Genomic DNA, 20,365 nt, shown 5'->3' with positions numbered 1-20,365 from the left:
CTGAATCACAGAAATTATGCACGCACAAGTTATGTTAATAGATAGATTTACAAATTTCATGTCATTAACATGGGTTGCAAAATGCTTCAAAACTTTGAAGAACGACTAGTTGACTTGATAACAGCCAAGGCCACCACATTAAGTTCCTTGTTTCCCATTTCCTTAAGAGCAATCAGGCTGTGATGGCGGGTCACAATAGTTAGCTATTTTCTATCCTACATTAGTAATTAAGGTAACATCCTGATCTAGCCTTACTATACCTTTTTGCTTAAAGCTTCTAGATCTTGAAGTTTTGTAGCTATATCATTCACACTTTTTCATTCTATTATTTGGTTGAAAATTATGGCCTTCAGGGTTTAATTTCCAAAACTGGGGGAGGTCCCTTATAGCGGTAATGTATTAAGTCTGTTTCTATTTATTAATTGCTGAAGTGTTGGCTACATTGCATGATATTACTAAACTATCCAAACAGATTGAACCACGCATACAGAACTATTTTGATGATATAAAATATTAAATTAACAGTTTCCTTTAAATAATGAGGGCACATCCTAGAACTTGCATGCAGTTGAGGTGATATCTTAATCAACATTTTGTAATATTAAAACTATGATCATCACTGGTCACCAGCATATGATATTACACAGCAATTTATAGATTTATAACTAATCAGGTCACAATACATTAGACTATATATAGGACAAAAATGCAAACCAACTTATAGCAAAAATAGAATCAACAATGTTAAAATGTTAGCAATGTTAATTAATATCTGAAGCACTCTGGATAATGTCATCTTGCAACTGTTCACCTGCTCTTACCATCTTCAGTTCCATCATGGCCCTATACATATTTTTCCAAGTTGGACTCTTGTTAGGATCACTCTCATCCCTTTGGAGCCACTGACGTAACATTTCTTTGCATCTGGCACCAACTGGATTTGTGCATGCTTTAATAGTGCTTAAATCATTGTCCTTAATTTTCAGATGCAGGCCCACATCATCCCAGTCGACAGCTATCCTCCTTGCCACTTTGTTAGTAAGATATGTGTCATCTAAGATATCTACTTTTCTGGCCACCTCTGTATGATATGATAGATACAAAGTTGGCTACAAACACCCTTTGACAAAATCATTGTTATATCATGTAAATGTAGGGTTTTCCCACCGAGCTGTGCTGTAATAACATCATTCACCTCATTCTATTACTTGGATCCCTATTTAAATAGATTGGAAGTAATTAATTGGCATAATCATGGGCAAAAATACACCATTTCATTTTCAAAATTTTATCGTTAGTCCATTGGGGAAACACCATGATATAAGGCCACTCCAAATAAATTCTCTTTTTCCCGTCTACCACTCGCATCTGGTTACTGTCAGCTCTTAATATTCCATTATTCCATATTCTTATTTTCCAGTTGTTCTTGCATGCTGCTACCCATCTTGTAACAGTGTCAGCTCATGTGTCAGCAGTGCTACCTAAGTCGGCACAAATTCACGTTTGTAGGAAGGTACAAGCTTAAGTATGCTTTTATGCAGCTTTTTTATGGTTGTGCCATTAAGCAAATAATGGCTTTAAAAGTTGCCAATCTTATAATGAAATATTGGAAATGGACCACCCGCCCACATGCAAATATGCCTGAGTCCAGGATGGGAAACAGAGAATTTATTTGGAGTGGCCTAATTTTGATATAGCCAGTAAAGTTTATTTAACAGTTTAATATATACCATGGTTGCAAGGGATTTTGCTGATATATACATGAGGGCCATACGCCTGAGGGTTAAGGATGTATATACAGACCTTTTAGCTTCTGTTTGATCACCTGCTTATTATGTGATTACAGTGACTATGCCTTAATTATTATGTGTAACGTGAGTGTTCAAATGGAAGCAAAAACGTCTGTATCAGCAAAATCCAATGTAAGCGTGGTATAGGTGATATATTAAATGTATATATCCATCATGGATCAATTGCCCATCAGTACTCTACAACGTACTGAGCATGTCGTTATGACATTCACAACGTTGTAATAAAATTTCACGATGTCATAATGAAAATTCATCGCGACATCATGAATTTCATGGCATCGTATAACAACATTTTTATGATGTCATACAAATGAAAATTTCAACACAATTTTGTAGGTGTGCAAAATCATGATGCCAGAATAGTTGTTGAATATTAAAATTCTCTAATAGAACAACAAGGAAGAAAAGTAAAAATATCATCCAAAAAGGAACAGCTATATGGCTTTTATTATATCATTTCGCTTACAATCTCTAGCCATGCTACTGTTACTGGTATATCTCGAAGGTTAGCCATAAGACAATTGCTACAAAAAAAATTGTCAGGAGCACACTGGGATTCGAAATATATTGCCAGAGTGGCACTAAGTTTCAACTAGTTTGTTTGGGCAATGCATGGATGTGTATTTCTACCCACCATGTGTCAGCCATTGAGCAGACCATGGAATAACAGTAAGAAGACAACTAGATTTAAATAACAGGTGAGTAACTTACAATTCTAACTACTTAACTTTAATATAGTAATTTACTTACTGTCCCAATAGCAAAGTTAGTAGGTTAATGTAGTATAAAGTCCAAAAACTAAAAAAACAGATCCCACCACAATGACATATGAACAACGCTCTAATGGCTATTAGCCCATGCTATTAAAATCACTATCAGTCATGATATACTGATGTATAAAAGAAACAGGGTGAGTGCTCTGTAGTTCTTTTACCTATCAGGTTACTGTGCCTAGAGTGATATAGTTTGTTTGTGACAAAGTCAATACTTTTATTGAACATAATTCTTTCCAGCTAAGACCTTTCCTATGTTGCTGAGGATGGAGATGGGTCAATAGTTCTGGTGTTTTATCTCCTGATCAGTTTGTAGACAGGTACATACCACAACATCAGAGGTTTGCACAGTAAAGCAGTACATGGCTTTAACATTAATGGACCAATACTGTCTATTCTGGTGGCTTTGTGATGTTGCTTCTGTACTGTTATGTCAAAGGTAATTGGATAATAGTTTGTTGATGACTGTGATAGCTGAGGGTTTATGTGAAAAAATCTTCTTGGTTAGAGATAACCAAGTTTAAGATGTTACCACAATGAGTATATAGGTTAATTGACCAAATGAGATATATAGTCAAAGAAAAATTTGTGCACTGTTGGACAAGCCTGTGAGTGTAGACCAGTCAATGTCTGATGAGTTACAATCATCTAGAACACGGTGACCACAAAACACATCCAAAGACCATGCTATCTTCTGGAGGTGCATATAGTAAAGCCTAACCTGTAAACCCAAACCCACACTTAAACGCTCTGTGTCGTTCAATATAATGAGTCAAAGTGTATCGTATGGTTGGGCATCAAAGCCATGAGCAAACCACATTCCCATGATATTACGTACCCGGGTTATTTCCCAGACAATTATGCAAGTTAAGCCCTGAGCGGCGCCTTTGAATGCCCACGTTAAAGTACGGTACATTTTCTAACATACAAGTTACACAAAACAATGGGTGTAGCTGTGTACCGTGACACATACAGTGACACCTCAGTTATTGAACCCCTTGAAACCAGAGGTGATCCACAAGTCTGAAAAGTGTATCTCTGAAACTGTGTATAAATTAGCATAAAGAAATTTTTTATAAATATTGGCATTTTCTACTACCCTAATAGAACAATCACTACTCTAATAAAGCAGTCATTTCCATAGTTTGGTTAACTGAGAATCTGGATAATTGGGGTCCAGGTTCCACTGTATTCAAATATCAGAAAGAACCACTTAATCATTACACCAGTCAAATAAAACTCTAGCCATGACTGAAGTAGGGATTACCACATAATGTACAAAATTATGAGGTACATATTTTTCGTGGATCAACAAATTTTAGCCTTTGTATGGTTTTATTTCAGTGATCACTCATTTTTCACTGAGGTTCTCTATTAGAAAGCAAACCAATCAACCGCAAAATCCGTGAAAAACTACATCCCTTGAAAATTTGTATGTATATGGTAAATGTCCACTAGCATATAGCTTCAGGTGTAGATTGTTTCATTGTCAATGATCCCTACTCAAATGTTTAAACTTCTAATTTTTCCTTATATTTGTTTGTTTACTTTTACTATGGTGAACCAGCGCATGCCACATCAAAGGCAACGGCGGAGGTAATAGTTGATGTGAGGGAGGGCTGACCAAAGTATAGAATCTTTGGAAGTAGCTGCAGGGACTATGCTGTAGCTATTTTAGCTTTCATGGTGTCTAAAAGTTTACCAGAATTAATTTATAGGTACAATTTGAGGCACTTCAACTAAAACACCAACAAATGGGCCAATAATAACCTCTTTTGGCAGAGTTTTAGCAGTTTTGACTACAGGGTTAATAAACTTACAGCATTTATAAGCAATACAAAACAGCCTTTAGACACCCGGAAACACTTAGTACAGTGGTAAGATACCAACCCTCAAAGTAAGAGGTTAGTGGTTTGATTCCCAGGAATGTGTTTTTATGAAGCACTTTGACTGCTCTATTAGAGTATTTGAGCATTCCATTAGAGTATAATATTATTGGTGGTCTTTTTCATGGTTCTCTAAGAATGATAACTTTGGTACAATACCATTCTGAGGGGGTTTCAGCCCCAAATCTTCCACTGCCTATGATTTAAGGAAAGAATGACTACAGACTTAAATTTGATCTTGCATAGCTAAATATGTGCCCTGTGTGTGAGAGAGAAAACCATCATTGGATATTTAAAACACACACAATTATAAATACCTCGAACATATGTGACTAAAATGTGATAATACACTGTACACACATGGCAAGGAAACCACAACAGGGGCAGAGAATGGGTGTATGAGGGGCATTACCCCTCACATTTAGCTTAGAAGCAAAAGTACAGCAACTATTGTAATCCTTTTTATTCATTAGCCAACTTGCTTTTCCTTGATTTATTAGGATTAGTTCTGCTGAAGTAAAGGTTACCCAACTAGATATTGGAATCAGTACTGAGAGTCTATGAGATCCATCATCTCTTTTGGATCGCTGACCCAACTAAGGAATAAACACATCCCTGCAATGAACAAATTTTTTTTAAATTTATTAAGGCTTTACAGCATAAGTGCTGCAGGGGCATAGAAAGGGGGTTCAAAGGGGTTCAGGAACCCCCTTGTAAAATTTAGACTGCAAGCAAGACCCTAACAAACCATTTAGTGTGGCAAGACAAAATGAGTGAGTAATACAGTGTAATGGTACAGCATAGCAATTGACAAAGCTTGCATTCATCTCTCAGGGAAGGATTTACAGAGGTAACATGAACCCTCTTCAAAACTTACAAAACTTATTTATAAAAAGATTGATATACTCTAATAGAGCAGTCGGGTATATACTCTAATAGAGCAGTCAGGTTTACTACATCCATATCCATGTGAAGTTTTTCAGACATTCTAACAGCAAATGCAAAATTGAGCATGACCTTATACTGCTGTAGCTTTGGTGTACAGTGCTTAAAGATATAGAACTCCAGTAATTTATCAGTTGTGTTATACAAAATGAATTCATGCTATGCATATTTGTAGTTATAATGTTTTGATTGTAAGTCATGACATTTTGTATCAGTAGATTTATGGTCCCTATACCAGTGAGATAGCTATCACTTACAGATTACTATATGTGTCTCTATGTGTTATGCTGTCTGTTTCCACTAGGTAGCTGTATCTAGTACTTACTAGCTTCATCCCAGGGGCACTTATATGCATTATAATTAATGTACTTTTTGCATAAAACATAGCAATTTGCTGAGTTTGATTCATTAAAATATTGAAAGTCTCTTAGCGGCAAGGGGCAGAGCCCTGCTCCTGGTAACTCAATACTGCTGTTAGAACCCCCTTTTAAAAACATCCTGGCTACGCCCCTGTGCTGAAAGTCTGTAGGACACCTGGTCCTACAGCCTGTTTAAAGTTGTTACATAAGTCAATGTGGCGACCTTATTGAAGTCTTTAAAATTCTGAATGGTCCTTATAACGTCAACCCTACTGAATTTTTTACACCAGCTGTTAGTACCAACACTAGAGGCCATCACATGAAGTTGTTTAAACCACACTCTAGATTGAGTGTCCGGTCTAATTTCTTTACTCAACGAGTTGTCAATCATTGGAACAATCTACCTAAGGAAATAGTTTCCACAAACACTGTTGCATCCTTCAAGGCAAAGCTTGACAAGTACTGGGACAGCACAGGCCATGGATATGAACAAAGGCTTACAGCCTAATAACATTTTATTGTACTCTTGTACATGTATCCATTATGCCAATAATAATAATAATAAGTGTGTTTGAAAAGGAGAAAAAATCCATGACTGCAGGACCTAGTTAGTCACAAACCTGCAGCCATCCGATTGATTAACACTCAAATTGTCACATGCTAAGCTGTTTTGAATGGCATTAGGGTTGCCATATCATTTCACTCACCAGCATGAAGAGGCGTAATTATTATATACTTGTGTCTTTAGATCATCATATCCAGTTATATGCCTTGTAGTTTTCTCAAACATTAATTTATTTCATTACTAATTTTTATTACATAATCTTGTCCGCATTTCTTACTATTCTTAGTACAATAAGGCTTTGCAACACAAGTGCTGACACCTGGTCCTACAGCTTGTTATCTGCAAAATCACAGTGAAAATACTTTAAAACATCAACTCTCAGTGCTTGTATAATTATTTCCTGGGGACATCCTTTAGACTCAATAGGATGTAGGATTTAGTCGTGTGCTTAAAATTCCACTGTTTTTATTTATGAAAAGCTGGCCCCTTCACTTAGAGTATTAGTATTAATATAATTAGCAGTAAAGGCAATGTCTGTATACCGTTTTTACTTGCTCCATCGCCCCCTGTCATGTATGGATACAGTACATGGTGAAAAGTGTTTGTACAGAATCCTGTCCACATTTAGGCTACTGGCAATGGCCAAAATGGTTGGCACACATATCATCCAAGCATGTACATATGGACTTAAATAAAAGCTCAGTACAGTATTTGGAGGACCATGCACACTTATTTGAAGTGAGTTGGATGACACACTTTCAATATAGAATAAAAAGATAGTGCTACATATCACAACATGCAAACCTTTTTTAAGATCTTCAGCATAGGCAGCATTCCCTGCCTCTTTTATAGCATAAATAAGAATGTCAGCACTAGCTTTGGTTTGGTTCTTCCACAGTAGCAACATTTCTTTGCAGCAGTCTTCTACATTCTGTGGGTGAATACCTCTATCAATAGTTTCTAACTCTTCCCTAGTAAAATGTAGTTGAATGCCAATCTCCTTCCAGCAATGTGAGATCTTAGGGACAGCAATCATTAGCAGTTGCAGTCGACCTTCTGGAACTTTGTTCATGATTTTCTCTGTTGGAAGAATAAACTGCAGTGTACTAATGATGCCCATGACTTAGTCTATAGTAATGTATGAGATAAAATAGAAAGTGAAGGTTCTTGTATCTTATATAAACTTCTGGCATGAATGACAAAGACTTATTATCATTTACAAGTAGCACATTTACACAAGAATTTTGTTTATTGAAAACTTATACAATGATATCTTGTATGCAGCCACCAGGAACAAATCCAAGGTTTGGAAAGAGAAGAGGCATCAATACCCCCCCTTGGAAACCCCCCTTGGCACACCCCTGCTTGTGGCAGGGTCCTGGACTGGACCAGACAAGCACTAATTTAGGTTGAACAATAATACCATTGCTGTTGATGAGTGAGGTCATTTGTGATAAATTCTGCTAGCTATACTCCCCTGATTAAAGGAAAGAAAAATATAAACACGCAGAAATGTTGTTGTCCAGTGATATCACCTTTTCACCTGGCCAAGGGACACTAAGTAACCAATAGGAACTCCAAACTCAGTCAGTCCAAGTACACAACAACTGCCAATGGAGTGGACCCAGAGCAGGGACAGATCTAGGATTTTTAGAAGGAGGTTTCCAGTGGTAGGAGGACTCAGATGTGGGGGTCTGGGGACTGCACCCCCAGACACTAACAAGGTTTTAATTTACAATGCATGAAATTAATGAAACTTATTGTTTAAAACCTACACTATTTTACAGAGTTTCTGATCTACTGATGCTCACTAGCACTTAATATGTCATGTTTTCACTAATAGTTATGTGATTAGCTATGATAGATTGGTCTACTGGATCTTTATGATTATATAGCTTCAAGTATTTAGCTAACTTTATAGCTAGTCATGATCAACGTTTTGCTTCTTTACAGCTACTTGACATTATTACTATTATCCATTTCTTGCTATGTAGTCTTGGAAGGTTTACTGCTATGTCAATAACAGAGGTGGAGAACAGTACTCTAACATAACAGAACAGTACTCTAGCTAAGTTGGAGGGTGGGGGGGGGGCATATGAGGTGGTTAACATTCAGGAAGTATCTAAGAATCATCAACTGCACCTTAGTGTGCAAATCACAATATTAGGGCATATAGGTATATGTCCCACAGGAAAATTTTGAAGGTTGAAACTGAATTTGAGATGGTGCAGTGGCGGAGGAAGTAGTTGATATTAGGGGGGGCTCTGCTGGGCTGACTCAGACTTATTTCTGTAGTTTGGTAAAGTGAGACCAAAAAAAAAAAAAAAAGGTCACAACCAACTGGCAAGAGTTTTCCACCTCACCAGCTACCATTTCTAGCTGATAAAATACATAAAAATCCTTACATAGCTCGCTACACACTGACTACTTTATTAGAGTGACTGCTCTATTAGAGTATATCGATCTTTATCACGGTTTTCAGCCCCACTCCAAGAAAGATAATTTCGGTGTGATATCATTCTGAGGGGGGGCTTCAGCCCCCTAGCCCCCCCTTTCCGCCGCCTATGAGATGGTGCATGCGTACATGAATACAGAGTATTCCTCAATGACTGTCATTAAATTCTGTAAAAGTAGATGTCAATAAATGAAAGGCCTTTATTTATTTATTGATTTATTAATATTTATTCATTTATTATCAATTTTGTCAAAAGACTGGGTTGCACAAAAGGACAAGCCTGCAAACATACTCCCCACAAACACATACATACAGTAACACAAGACATTTAAAAAACAATGAAATTACTTGGAATACAAGGACAAAACAACAGGATTGTACAAAAACAAAATAAAAACCTTAATATGAGTACACAACAATAGAGCAGAAAAGAAAATGATAGAGGGCTGAACAGAATAAGGGAGACTTTTAATCTGCAGAATGACATGAGGTATGGTGTTCCACAAAAATGGGTTGTTGACAAAGAAAGAAAATGGAATGAACTAGATAAAGGATGTGATCTTGTAGGAACTTGAGACAACTGAAAATGTTCACAAAAAGGTAACGAGTTCCTGTGGTGAAGACTATCATGAACATTGAAATACACACCTAAAGTTGTAAAGATACATCTCTAATAGCAGATAGGTTTGGATAAATTGCATCCTAAAAACAAATAAAATGCAGAACTAGCATATTGTTTAATGTTTCAACGTGAATGTTCTGACTGTTTTATTAGAGTATCTATCTTGTGCTCTCAAAAATACTTGTGATCCTTGAGCTGTACTACAAGAGTAATGAAAGCATCAGTTAGCAGATGAACATTGGTGAGTATGATTCATGTGCTATGTCCTATGGTTTATAGTTGTAGTTAAGGAAGAATCAGTAGTTTCCTAAGGGCTGGACAGCTGTTCTGAAGTAAGCCCAGCCCCAAAGGGGTTCTGGGGTTTCCAGAAACCCCCCTAAAACTTCCCCTGGCCAGCTGCAACATGAATGGGGTATAAGCACATTTGCAAACTGAGTTAACTGAATCACATCGAATACACGGAGAACTAATACACATTGAATTTCTGAATATTCATGTGGCTAGTAGCACTATACACCAACAAAAGCATGGAATCACACGTGCATGGTTTAAATGTTTGATAAAGCCATGCTACTGGAGGATTTTAGGAATTACAAATACCCATCGAAGTATTTAAGCTATTCTGGAATCTCTAGTAATGACTCATGAGCCTAGAATAAATTGCTTCAAGTATCCTACATTCCACTGTTAACATTCAAACTCTATCGATTTAAATCTACAGGTTATTGTTTCTTAACAGGTGCAGCATAAGGTGACAAAACCAAATGCTGCTTCCTTGCATGGCTCATGAGAGTCAATAACCAAGCTGTTGTATGGCATATAATTTAAGTCGCACACTATCCATTCTCTCGGCTTGTATGACCACGCCTACTTCTTTAACTTTGCACTTAAATATATGGGGAGCCCAGAGAAAAGAGAGATAAACATAATAAGAATTTGACAATTACACGTTCAATATGATTACAAGGGGTGAGGAGTCTAGTCTCAGGGTTATCAAGTTACTAATAACTGGAGCCCTGCATGGCAAGACAAAAATAAATGTGACCGAATTTGACAAAACCAGGCTTCCACACACATCCAATTCTTTGAATTTTACCAACTGTATGTAACATGACCTTCCAGCATGCTATTGACCTGAAATCACACAATGCTTCCAAAGTACTGGTCAAACTTTGAAGCTGATGGCATACTTCTACACTGAGTGATCATCTCTCAAAAGTGTAAAACTGTATGTGCCTGGTTTTGTCAAATTCGGTCACAAATAAACAAAAATAAATCATAGCTACTTATAAAACTAAATAATTATATACAAACAGGAGATGGCAACACGAGCTGCCTGCTGCATATTGTATACTTTTCAGTAGATGACATACATTACTAAGCTTTGTGACGGTCGCTGGCATGAAATATCCTAGACAGCCAACTTATCAACAAAAATCCAGCATGTTGAAGGTCAAGCAGCAATAAACCATAGTAATTTTCCTCACGATTCCTTGCAGCCAAAAAGTGATGGTGAGTATTAGTAACCACAGAGAGTTCTAATAACATGATGGATGGAATCTAGACGATAGAATCTAGTACCTTGCTTCACTGTGCATGCCAAATAATTCCAACCCAACGAACTAGCTATATAGATAGGTAAATTCTGAGATCGGCAACCAATACTCTATTGAGCATTTTCCCAAAATTTAAAAAGGAGCTACATGCATGGAATGCTTACTTTAAGGGCCACTCCAAATAAATTCTCTGTTTCCTGTCCACCACCAGCATCTGGTTACTGTCAGTTCCATTATTCCGTATTCTTCCATAACTTTCCAGCTATTCTTGGCATTTCTTGCATACTGTACAGGTTCAGTAATAAGGCCATACCTATTTGAAAAATTGTTACTGGGTCGGTCGGTAGACAAAAAAAAACAAAAAAAAAACAGCTAGTTGAGACGATACGCGTACCATAAACTTCCCAATTCTCGCATGACTTCTATGATGCAATAATACTATTTGACAGTGAATGCTATCAATGGCGGAAGGTGTTGAACTGTATCGTTCATGGACTGTAGATCAACTGACTATGAGAGAGACAGGTTCCTCTATATCTGAACAGTTAGTTAAGTAAGTCGCTGATATTATTGCAACAGATGATTTAGAAGGGCAAATCCAGGCTGTGCCATTTCAATGTGCAGAGTATCCTTCTCCTGACTTTTCTGAGCTTCTGAATGACAAGCTGTGGACTGGAGATGACTTTCCACACTGGTTGCAGAAAATGATGTCACTGCTTATCTGAAAGATAGAAATGGTTATACTGAGAATTTTCGAACAGGTATTTGTTTATGTCAGTGTGGACATTTGTTTAGCTTAGAAATGGGTGGCCCACCATGCGACAGAATCCTTCTTCTTACTGCCTGTTTATTATTAAGTCAAATGCTACTGGAACACCTATGCTATTGCTGGTAACTGCAAATGTCCTGCTGGAAGGTGCACATTAATACAATACATGCCTGCGGCCATTGTATAAGCCTTTTAAATTTAGCACGCAGAAAAGGTATCTAATGGTTCAGAATGCATGAAATAGAACTTTGCTCAACATTGAAGCGGCATGCCAAGTCACTTAGAGCATGATTGTGCCGGAGTCGCATCAACACACAAGTAAAAGCTTTTGAGTTGGTGAAAGCACTGAAAGCATTGCATTGGATCTTTACTTACTTGCAATGTTGGGACAGTTACTTTTGTGACAGTTACTTTTTAAATGTAACTCGTTACATATTACATATTACTTACAACTGAACTATTTAGTTACAGTTACATATTACCCATATAATAAAGAACTATAATAATATTACATATTATATTACTTTGTGTCCACAGCCTTAAGTTGTCACGTGTGAAGTTACCACTTTATCACGTGACATGATTGCATTGTTAGACAATGTGCAAATCTTGGTTACGAGCATAGATCCTATGTTATGAGTAAGAAGCTGGTGAATAAGTTTCATTCAGTAGGCTTCATTACCTCATAGTGGCTAGGCGTTACTCAGTGGACTTTGTTACTTAAAGTAACTTGAGGTAATACCTGTGCAGGGCGGTTGATGAGAAACAAGTTATCTCATTGTAGTGGCCTAAAGTTTATGCAGGTCGGGTCCAAGCTACGACTTTTCAAATAGCAGTGGCAGATCTAGATATTTTCAGAGGGGGTTTCAGGTTGAAAAAGTTTTGAACTTCAGCCTAGCTTTAATGCACTTGTCAATTTCATGCCCCCCCCATCCCCGCAGAGGATTTGACAAATCGTGGTGTCAAATTCCCCACCGTGTACTGGGGTAAAATCAGCAGTCAAATCCCCATCCCCTAGTAGGGGATTTGACAACACCTCAAGGATGACTAAGCACATATGTATTTCATGCATGCAATGTAATTAACCTGGACACCTGTAGCTAGTAAAAGTATAGCGAATGCAATTTTATTGTTTAGAAATGCAACTACCAAAAATCGGTCAGTGAATTGGACAACTGTCAATTGCCCCATGCAGGGACAGTGGCATAGCTAGCCCAAAAGGATTGGTTGGGCACCATTGTATGCGTACAAGCTGCAGCAATCAGCATGCTGCAGCTAGGGGGTTAGGGGACATGCCCCCCAAGAAAATTTTTGAAAATTACATGCTGAGATTTAATTTGGTGGCATTTTGCAGCTAAAATAAGTCATCTCTAGTAGGACACTAGCTGTACGAACATTTTGTTTGCATAATAATTACTATTAGTTACGTATCTGTAGGAGACTTCATATTGCACAATTTAGCTATAGCTAGCTACGTACGGTGAGTACCTGAGTTGGTAGGGCACTGGAACTGATTGGTTGGGCCTGTCCCCTACCAGTACCCACCTTAGCCACGCCACTGTGCAGGGGTGGGGACAAGAAGTAATGTCAAATCCCCACTTGGGGTGTGGGGACGCCCGGGGGTGAAGGGGGATGAAATTGACAAGTGCATAAGTCGAAGACCAAAAAAAATGTAATTGCCTGCTGTTGAACGACGCAATGATTACAAAGGCAAAAGTATGAATTTGGCTAGTAGAAAAAGGCATATTAATACACGATCGCGAATCGTCACCCACATGAATCGTAAACAAATTTGGAGCGCGCGCTATTTTCAAAGAGTTGCAAGCCCCCCCTGTATCCACCACTGAATAGGTACGGCCTAACCAACTTGTAAAACACGTGTCAGCAGTGCTATCAAGTCGGCACAAATTCACGGTAAAGTAGGTAAAAACAAACAACCAACAAGTTTGCGTTATTTTTGCAACTTTAAGGAAAGTACAAACTTATATATATGCATACTTTTATCGTAGATATTATAATATCTATGCTTTTTTGCAGGTTATGCCAGACAAATAATGGCTTGAAAAGCTGCTAATCTTAATGGAATAATTTCGGGAATAATCGAAATGGATCACCCGCCCACCCGCTTGCAAATTTGCCTGATTCCCGGCAGGACGGGAAGGGTAGAATTTATTTGGAGTGGCCTAATTACCCAGCCGGTATAATCATAGATCTTTAATCCCTACCTAGGGAATATATAATCTGTGATATAATGTACTGTCCCCAAACTGCCTCAGTTAATTTTACTCACCAATATATTTGTCGTCATATTTCTTCTGAGTTTGCTTCTTATAAGCAGCCATCATGCGATCATGTGAATGCGCACGACCTCGATTAGAAAGGACCAGCCCTTATTCTGACCGTTCTGAATTCTGACCTTGCGGCTTAAACGTAACAGGGTGTGGTCTCTGGATCACGTGCACTCTGATTAACGGCTAATAGTTTTGGTGGGTGGCTAGGTTTAAATAGTAGATACACCTACGTATATATATATATCAGTGCGTCCCCTAAATAGAATAGCTATCCCTTCACGTGCACAATATGGGCTCCTCACCGTACTACCCAAAAAATTGGAATGCTTCAGAGAAGAGCTGCTAGGTTTGTGACTTTGTGTCAGGTGCTTTGTGTATATCCGGCAAGTATCAGAATAGCATCATGTTACTAGCTCGCTGAACTCTCTTGGATGATGAACTAAAAGTAAAAACTTAGAAGATTATTATTATTATTATTAGCACTTTACAGTGACCAGCACTGAAGGTCTGACAGATCATACTAACTACCTATAGCTATAGTATAGCTAGGTCATAATTTTAAAGAATTTGATTTGTATACACCCTAAATCTGTTACTCGTATAACACCTGTGGGCACCAATAACACCTACAACAGCGTTGAAACCGGGTCGGGTCATCCGGGTCTGACCCGGTTTACAATCCAGACCCGGATTGGATCACGTGAGAAACGAAAATGTTCGTTTGACGACGTGGAAACTTATAAACGCTATCGCGTAGCTCTTTCGTGAGCCACGCCCACTTATCGCATTACCAACATACGCTCAGCCACGCCCATTTGTTAGTAAGTGTAGTATGTAGCACGAAACTGAGGGTATCTGTCAGTAGGTGAAGACCTTTTTTTTTTTTTGTTTTTGGTCTTCAACCTACAGCTAGGCTGAAGTTGCAATATTTACTCAACACGAATGGAACGCTCAAAATGTAGACTCGTTCGCTCGCTCGAGACTAGCTGAAACACGTCTCGGCTTTAATTAATCCGGGTCAATCCGGGTCACATCCGGGTCAGTGGGTCATCCGGGTCAGCAGTAGTGACCCGGTTTCAACGTTGACCTACAACACTTACAATGTAATTGTGATTCTTACTGACAATCATTTTCCCCTCAGCAATTAGATTTTGGAACTCCTTACCTTTATCTGTAATTAAGCATTATCCTCTGTTACTGAGGTTTGCATATTAAATTCAAAAAATTAATATATAGCTAGATGCGCATATGCAATTAAATGTATCACCAAGAGCAGAACATATCAATATAAGTGCCATGCACATGCACTATATATCCTACAGTGGCTTGCACAGATATAAGCTGCAAGTATAGTGCTATAAAATTAAAGATATGGCAGTTATCCCATATCAGCTTTTCTCAGCTGTGTGATCTCACTGCATTACATGCAACCTCAGTGCACAGTATTCATTGATGCATTGTAAAAGCAACCTCACTACTTTTTATGGTAAATTCCTGAACCAGCGAACATCACTGACATGCAGTGGTCACTATTGATCAGTCATTGATGTTCACTGCATGGAATCTGCCCAATGAAAAGTAGTGATATATATATATATATATATATATATATATATATATAGGTCATTCATTTTACATGTATATACAGTGCAGTGGTGCAGGGATACCCAAAAAGGCATTTTAAGAATTACAACTCTGTGACACTAGACCATAGTGAATATTCATTACCATATATATTCTGATCTGACATACATGTAACAGTGGCTTTGCTTGCCTCATGAACCAATCAATATGTATACATAACATAAATTAATTATATATCAATAAACCAAAACTTGTCTTCAGCAATTTCAGAATACTTATAGTTATAAAAGTGCATAGCAGAGCATGCAGATAGTGGTTTGAATAACAGCGATGACAAAATCTGACTGCTTATATTGCACTGACTAATCGTGACCTTGCTGGCACCGATATCTATTGCACACACCATCATGTCCATTATTAGTTCCTTAACTGGAGACTGTGTGGAAGCCGCTATAATGATAAAAGCATTTAAAGTGCCAGCAGAAGTTGCAAATAGAGCACTAACAAAATCAGTTATGCTATTTGACTTATTCTCTACCACGTAAGTGTTCACAAAACTATGTGATGCTGCTGAACGTAAAAAGCAGTGATTGAAATCTTCAGTTGTACAAATTCTACCTATCTCAAACTGTGACAAATACTTGTTGACAAGAGCTAATGCATTAGGAACATCTCCTGGTGTCAGTTTCCTCCAACCAGGTGTTCTGGGAGAGTTGGGGAGCTGATGAATGGTGGAATGGGTGAATTGATACTCCCAAGGTGTAATAGTAACCACAGGTTTGATTATAGAACTGTTCCCAGATAAAATCATTTGGTTAATGTTGCAAATATTGATTCTTCTTGCAAGTTCCTTGAGAAGAATATACCGCAGTCGCTTAGTACTGTACTTGTGGAGAAAGCGGAATACTGGATGAACAAACTGCATTGATACTCCTCGAACGTTCAAGCAAACAGGGGCAGCCAACACTATACAGCAATCAGTTTACCCTTAATAGTTTTGATACCAAAACGCCAGTCACTTTTTGCAGTGGGATGAGAAAAGGCCACATAAACTTGTCCAGGAGTAAAACTAGAACCTTGTTGAATACCAAATTTTATTACTTTTTCAATGTCATTATTTCTTAATGTAATCCACTGAAATCCTTGTGGTAAAGAGTATGGTTCTTGTCTAACATGTTCTGGTAATGGCTCAATAGGACCAACTTCATCTATTTGCTGTCCACGCCACAAAATAGGAAGACCTGCACATTCATCTGCTTCTCTACAAACTAGAGATGTGACCGATAACGATAACAACAGATCATGTTTCTTCTTCACTGAATTATATGCTCAGTAAAGCAATTCTTGTGGTACATGCCATGTCAGTTCAACACAACCTGTTTTAATACAACTTAGTATTAATTTCCTTTTGCCTACATCTAACACCTCGTACTCTAGTATATGTTTGTGTTTTATTATATCCAGTAAAGTCAATTCATGTAGCTCTTTATGAAACTTTTCAATGAAAATCACAGAACCTTTAAGTGGTACAACACTCACATAAGGAAGGATTTCATTAACTCTACGTGCATAGTGAATCTGTTTAAATTGTTTCAACAGTGCTTCAGCTTCAGATGATCCTGATGCACTTACAAGAGCCTGTAGAAGTCTTGTGTCAAACCAGTTCCAATATGGAGACATCGCTAATGTGTTATTGTCATTGCCAGCAGGTTGTGACCTTTTTTTTTTTTTTTTTGGTCTTCACCTTACAACTTGGGTCAAGGGCCCCACTTTAACTCTTTGCCCTGGGCCCCTTAATTTCTCTGGGCGGCCCTGTATTCAGATATTGGTATTGGTATCAGAATTGGTAATTTTTGTAGCCAATATCAGTTATCGGTATATTGGAAAGTTTCCATATCGGTACACCTCTAGTTGATACTATTAATTTTGTAAACTAAAAAGTACTAGCTTCATGAATACTAGTTTGTTGATCAGTATCTAAAGTGATAAACTGATATTGCATAGCAAAAGATGATCTGGTTATTCCTAAAAGGAAACGGTAGAAGGAAGTGGGGAGGGGGGAGAAGATATTTGCCCATCCTGGATCTGTTAGATCAAACATTTGCAGTTGATAATTGAATGTCACACTGCATACGTATAGTAATATCTGAGTATCCATGCAGCAGTTGGATGGATTTTAACTTATTCATTTTGTGTTCAATTCATAGCAATGAAGCAACCTGACTTTGAGGGCTTTGAATATTTTAAGGTTAACAATATCTGATTAATTATGTAAATTACACTGGTGATTATTTGCAGACTGATGAACCACCAACTGATGATAAATCTCAAGATCATGAGATTACTGCACTAAAGTCTGTCCTACTATAGGAAGCTTGTTAATTGTGTGTACTGCTAATTTTTTCTGCTGTAGCTCTTCTGGAAAAGAAAAGGGCAAAGTGCAACATGACCATTAACCTGTTGGTGAATGAAAGCTTCAATTGCCACATTGCAAACTTTAGTTACACATGCCATACATACAGCTATATTATGTACATGCTTTCGATATGATCTGAAATTAGTATATAATACAGGTATGTTTGCAATCATCAGCAGGACATATACAAAACTCTATAATTTATATACTACAGCCACATAAACTGTATAATGCTGAAAAATCACAAGTGGGGAGTAGTTAAATAACTTATAATTACTGCATTATTCTCAGACTGCATGCTTTAGCTAACTCCCAACTTAACAAACTTACTGGCTATACATATCATACATTCAGTCACTCAACCAGTAGTATAAAAGATGACTGATAGAGTAGTTAGGAAGAACAACAACAGTCACACGGTGGAGTCTAATACTTTAGATAATGTGCATAATAATATAATAATTATAGAAAATTAATTAACTGCCAATAAAACTTAATATTTAAGTGAAAGAAATCTAATATTTCCTTACACATTCAAAATGATGTCATCAATGTGCATAGTGAAATATAGGTAAATTCCATAGTACAAATTCAAGTTTTTGTTCAGAAAATGCAAAAAGAAACTCATTTTCATATTTCTGCAGTGGTGTGTAGATGTGTGATTGCTTTTAAGTATGTTCATGTTCCTCTTGAGACTTAAAGGGAACTCTATATAGCTAACGGAAGTCTTTTTTTACCAGTTAATAAGGTACAACTTGTTGCCCTCCCTTCTAAAATGCTATGTTAATTCTAAAGAATTCCCTAGCTGTATAGTGCAAGACATCTTGACTCGAAGCTATCCTGGTCTGAACACATTAGACAGATAACTAACAAAGCTAACAGTATCAAAGGATTTTTACAACGTAACCTTCATAGCTGCCCAATCTCGGTCAAAGTGAGTTGTTACAAGTCACTTATTAAACCAATCCTAGAGTATGCCTGTGTGGTCTGGGACCCTTATACACAAAAGGATATCTTAGCTATTGAATCAGTTCAAAGACGGTGTGCGAGGTTTGTGTATAATAATTATTCTTCATATGCAAGTGTCACAAACATGTTACAAAATTTGAATTGGCCACCTCTGGCTCACTGCAGAAACCAGCTGAAAGCGATCACAATGTTTAAGATCATGCACCAATTAATAGATATACCGGCTGATACCATACTCATACCAGCTCCATCTAACTACTCCCTACGAGGTCATTCAATGAGGCTGTTACAGCCAAACACAAGAGTAAACTCATACCTTAACTCATTCTTCCCTTCAAGTATAAAGATTTGGAATAACTTACCCAACGACCTCATCACCTGTTCAAGTTTAGACCAATTTAAAGCAAGGCTAGCTGAACATCAATTAACCACATAATTAATTTTGCTGATTTATTATCTGTGCTTGTATATACTCTTTGTAAGAGGTTTTGCACAGTAAACAATAATTATATAACCAAGTACTAAGAATAATACGAAACGCGGTTAAAATTACGTCATAAATAAATAAATAATTAAATAATTAATAATTAATGTTTGAGAAAACTACGAGGCCTAGAGACATGAACTAACCGGGGATAGATTCGCCTATGAATGAAGGCACAAACGTATAATCGTCGCTCCTGTTTGTGCTGATGACTTGACCATACGTGTAATTCTATATAACGCCCAGTACCACACCCTTGCTTAATTACTTACATATTGCGCGAAGAAGATTAGTGATGCCCGTGCAGGAGAGCCAGAAGCCACTTGTGTAAACAAGAAGATTACAAGTAAGTTTTTATGTTTGTAACATCTCAAGTCTCCATGCCAGCTGCCAGTGGATTCATTCACGTAAATAAACAATACAAGAAACATTAAACTGACATATCATGCATATGCCACGCTCTTTACAATAAGCTTACAGTTACATATAAAATACAATTAAGTAAACAATTTTGTCTTGTGCAGCTGGCATGGCGAACTTTCTTTGTGTTGGTGTCAGGCAATTCAATACGTGCTTAATCTTTTTTGCCTTCACCTGGCGTAGCTACTAGGCTCTAGTGGCTTGGCTGTCTTCCTTTATCTGGTTCATCTGGCTTGCATACGCCTACAGCATTGTGTAGCTATCTCCTGCAAGTTGTGTATGCATAACTATAGTGTGTCACCCATCACTGTGCCATTGCTACATCACTGATGAACCTTACTTAGCTCTAGTTGATGTTGATATGCATTGCTGTATATTGGCTAATAATTTTTATCTGCATGGTGATGTTGCCTATAATGTATTGCTGCATACAATACTGCAATAATGTGTAGTTCTCTCC

General features: G+C 37.6%; 1 protein-coding gene and 1 long non-coding RNA gene across 2 annotated transcripts in view; one reads left to right on the top strand and one right to left on the bottom strand.

Annotated features, from left to right (window-relative positions):
* Positions 1-18,139, top strand: part of LOC136238728 (uncharacterized) — a 124,777-nt gene extending 106,638 nt beyond the window's left edge. Inside the window, exons 2-4 of the long non-coding RNA XR_010693181.1 lie at positions 17,824-17,864; positions 17,915-17,970; positions 18,030-18,139. This is a non-coding gene — a long non-coding RNA (uncharacterized lncRNA). The remainder of the gene's footprint in view (positions 1-17,823; positions 17,865-17,914; positions 17,971-18,029) is intronic.
* Positions 580-14,176, bottom strand: LOC136238726 (uncharacterized). The gene is made up of 3 exons (XM_066029297.1): positions 14,032-14,176; positions 7,144-7,419; positions 580-1,081 (listed from the first exon to the last, which is right to left on the bottom strand). The coding sequence occupies exons 1-3, from the start codon at positions 14,084-14,086 to the stop codon at positions 762-764; spliced, it is 651 nt and encodes a 216-aa protein (XP_065885369.1). The 5' UTR covers positions 14,087-14,176; the 3' UTR covers positions 580-761.
* Positions 18,140-20,365: the final 2,226 nt, after the last annotated feature.

Source organism: Dysidea avara, chromosome 11 (genome assembly GCF_963678975.1).
Source record: "Dysidea avara chromosome 11, odDysAvar1.4, whole genome shotgun sequence".
Lineage (NCBI taxonomy): Eukaryota > Metazoa > Porifera > Demospongiae > Dictyoceratida > Dysideidae > Dysidea > Dysidea avara.
Note: the sequence above shows the minus strand (reverse complement) of the source record. Positions and strands in the feature narration are given on the sequence as shown.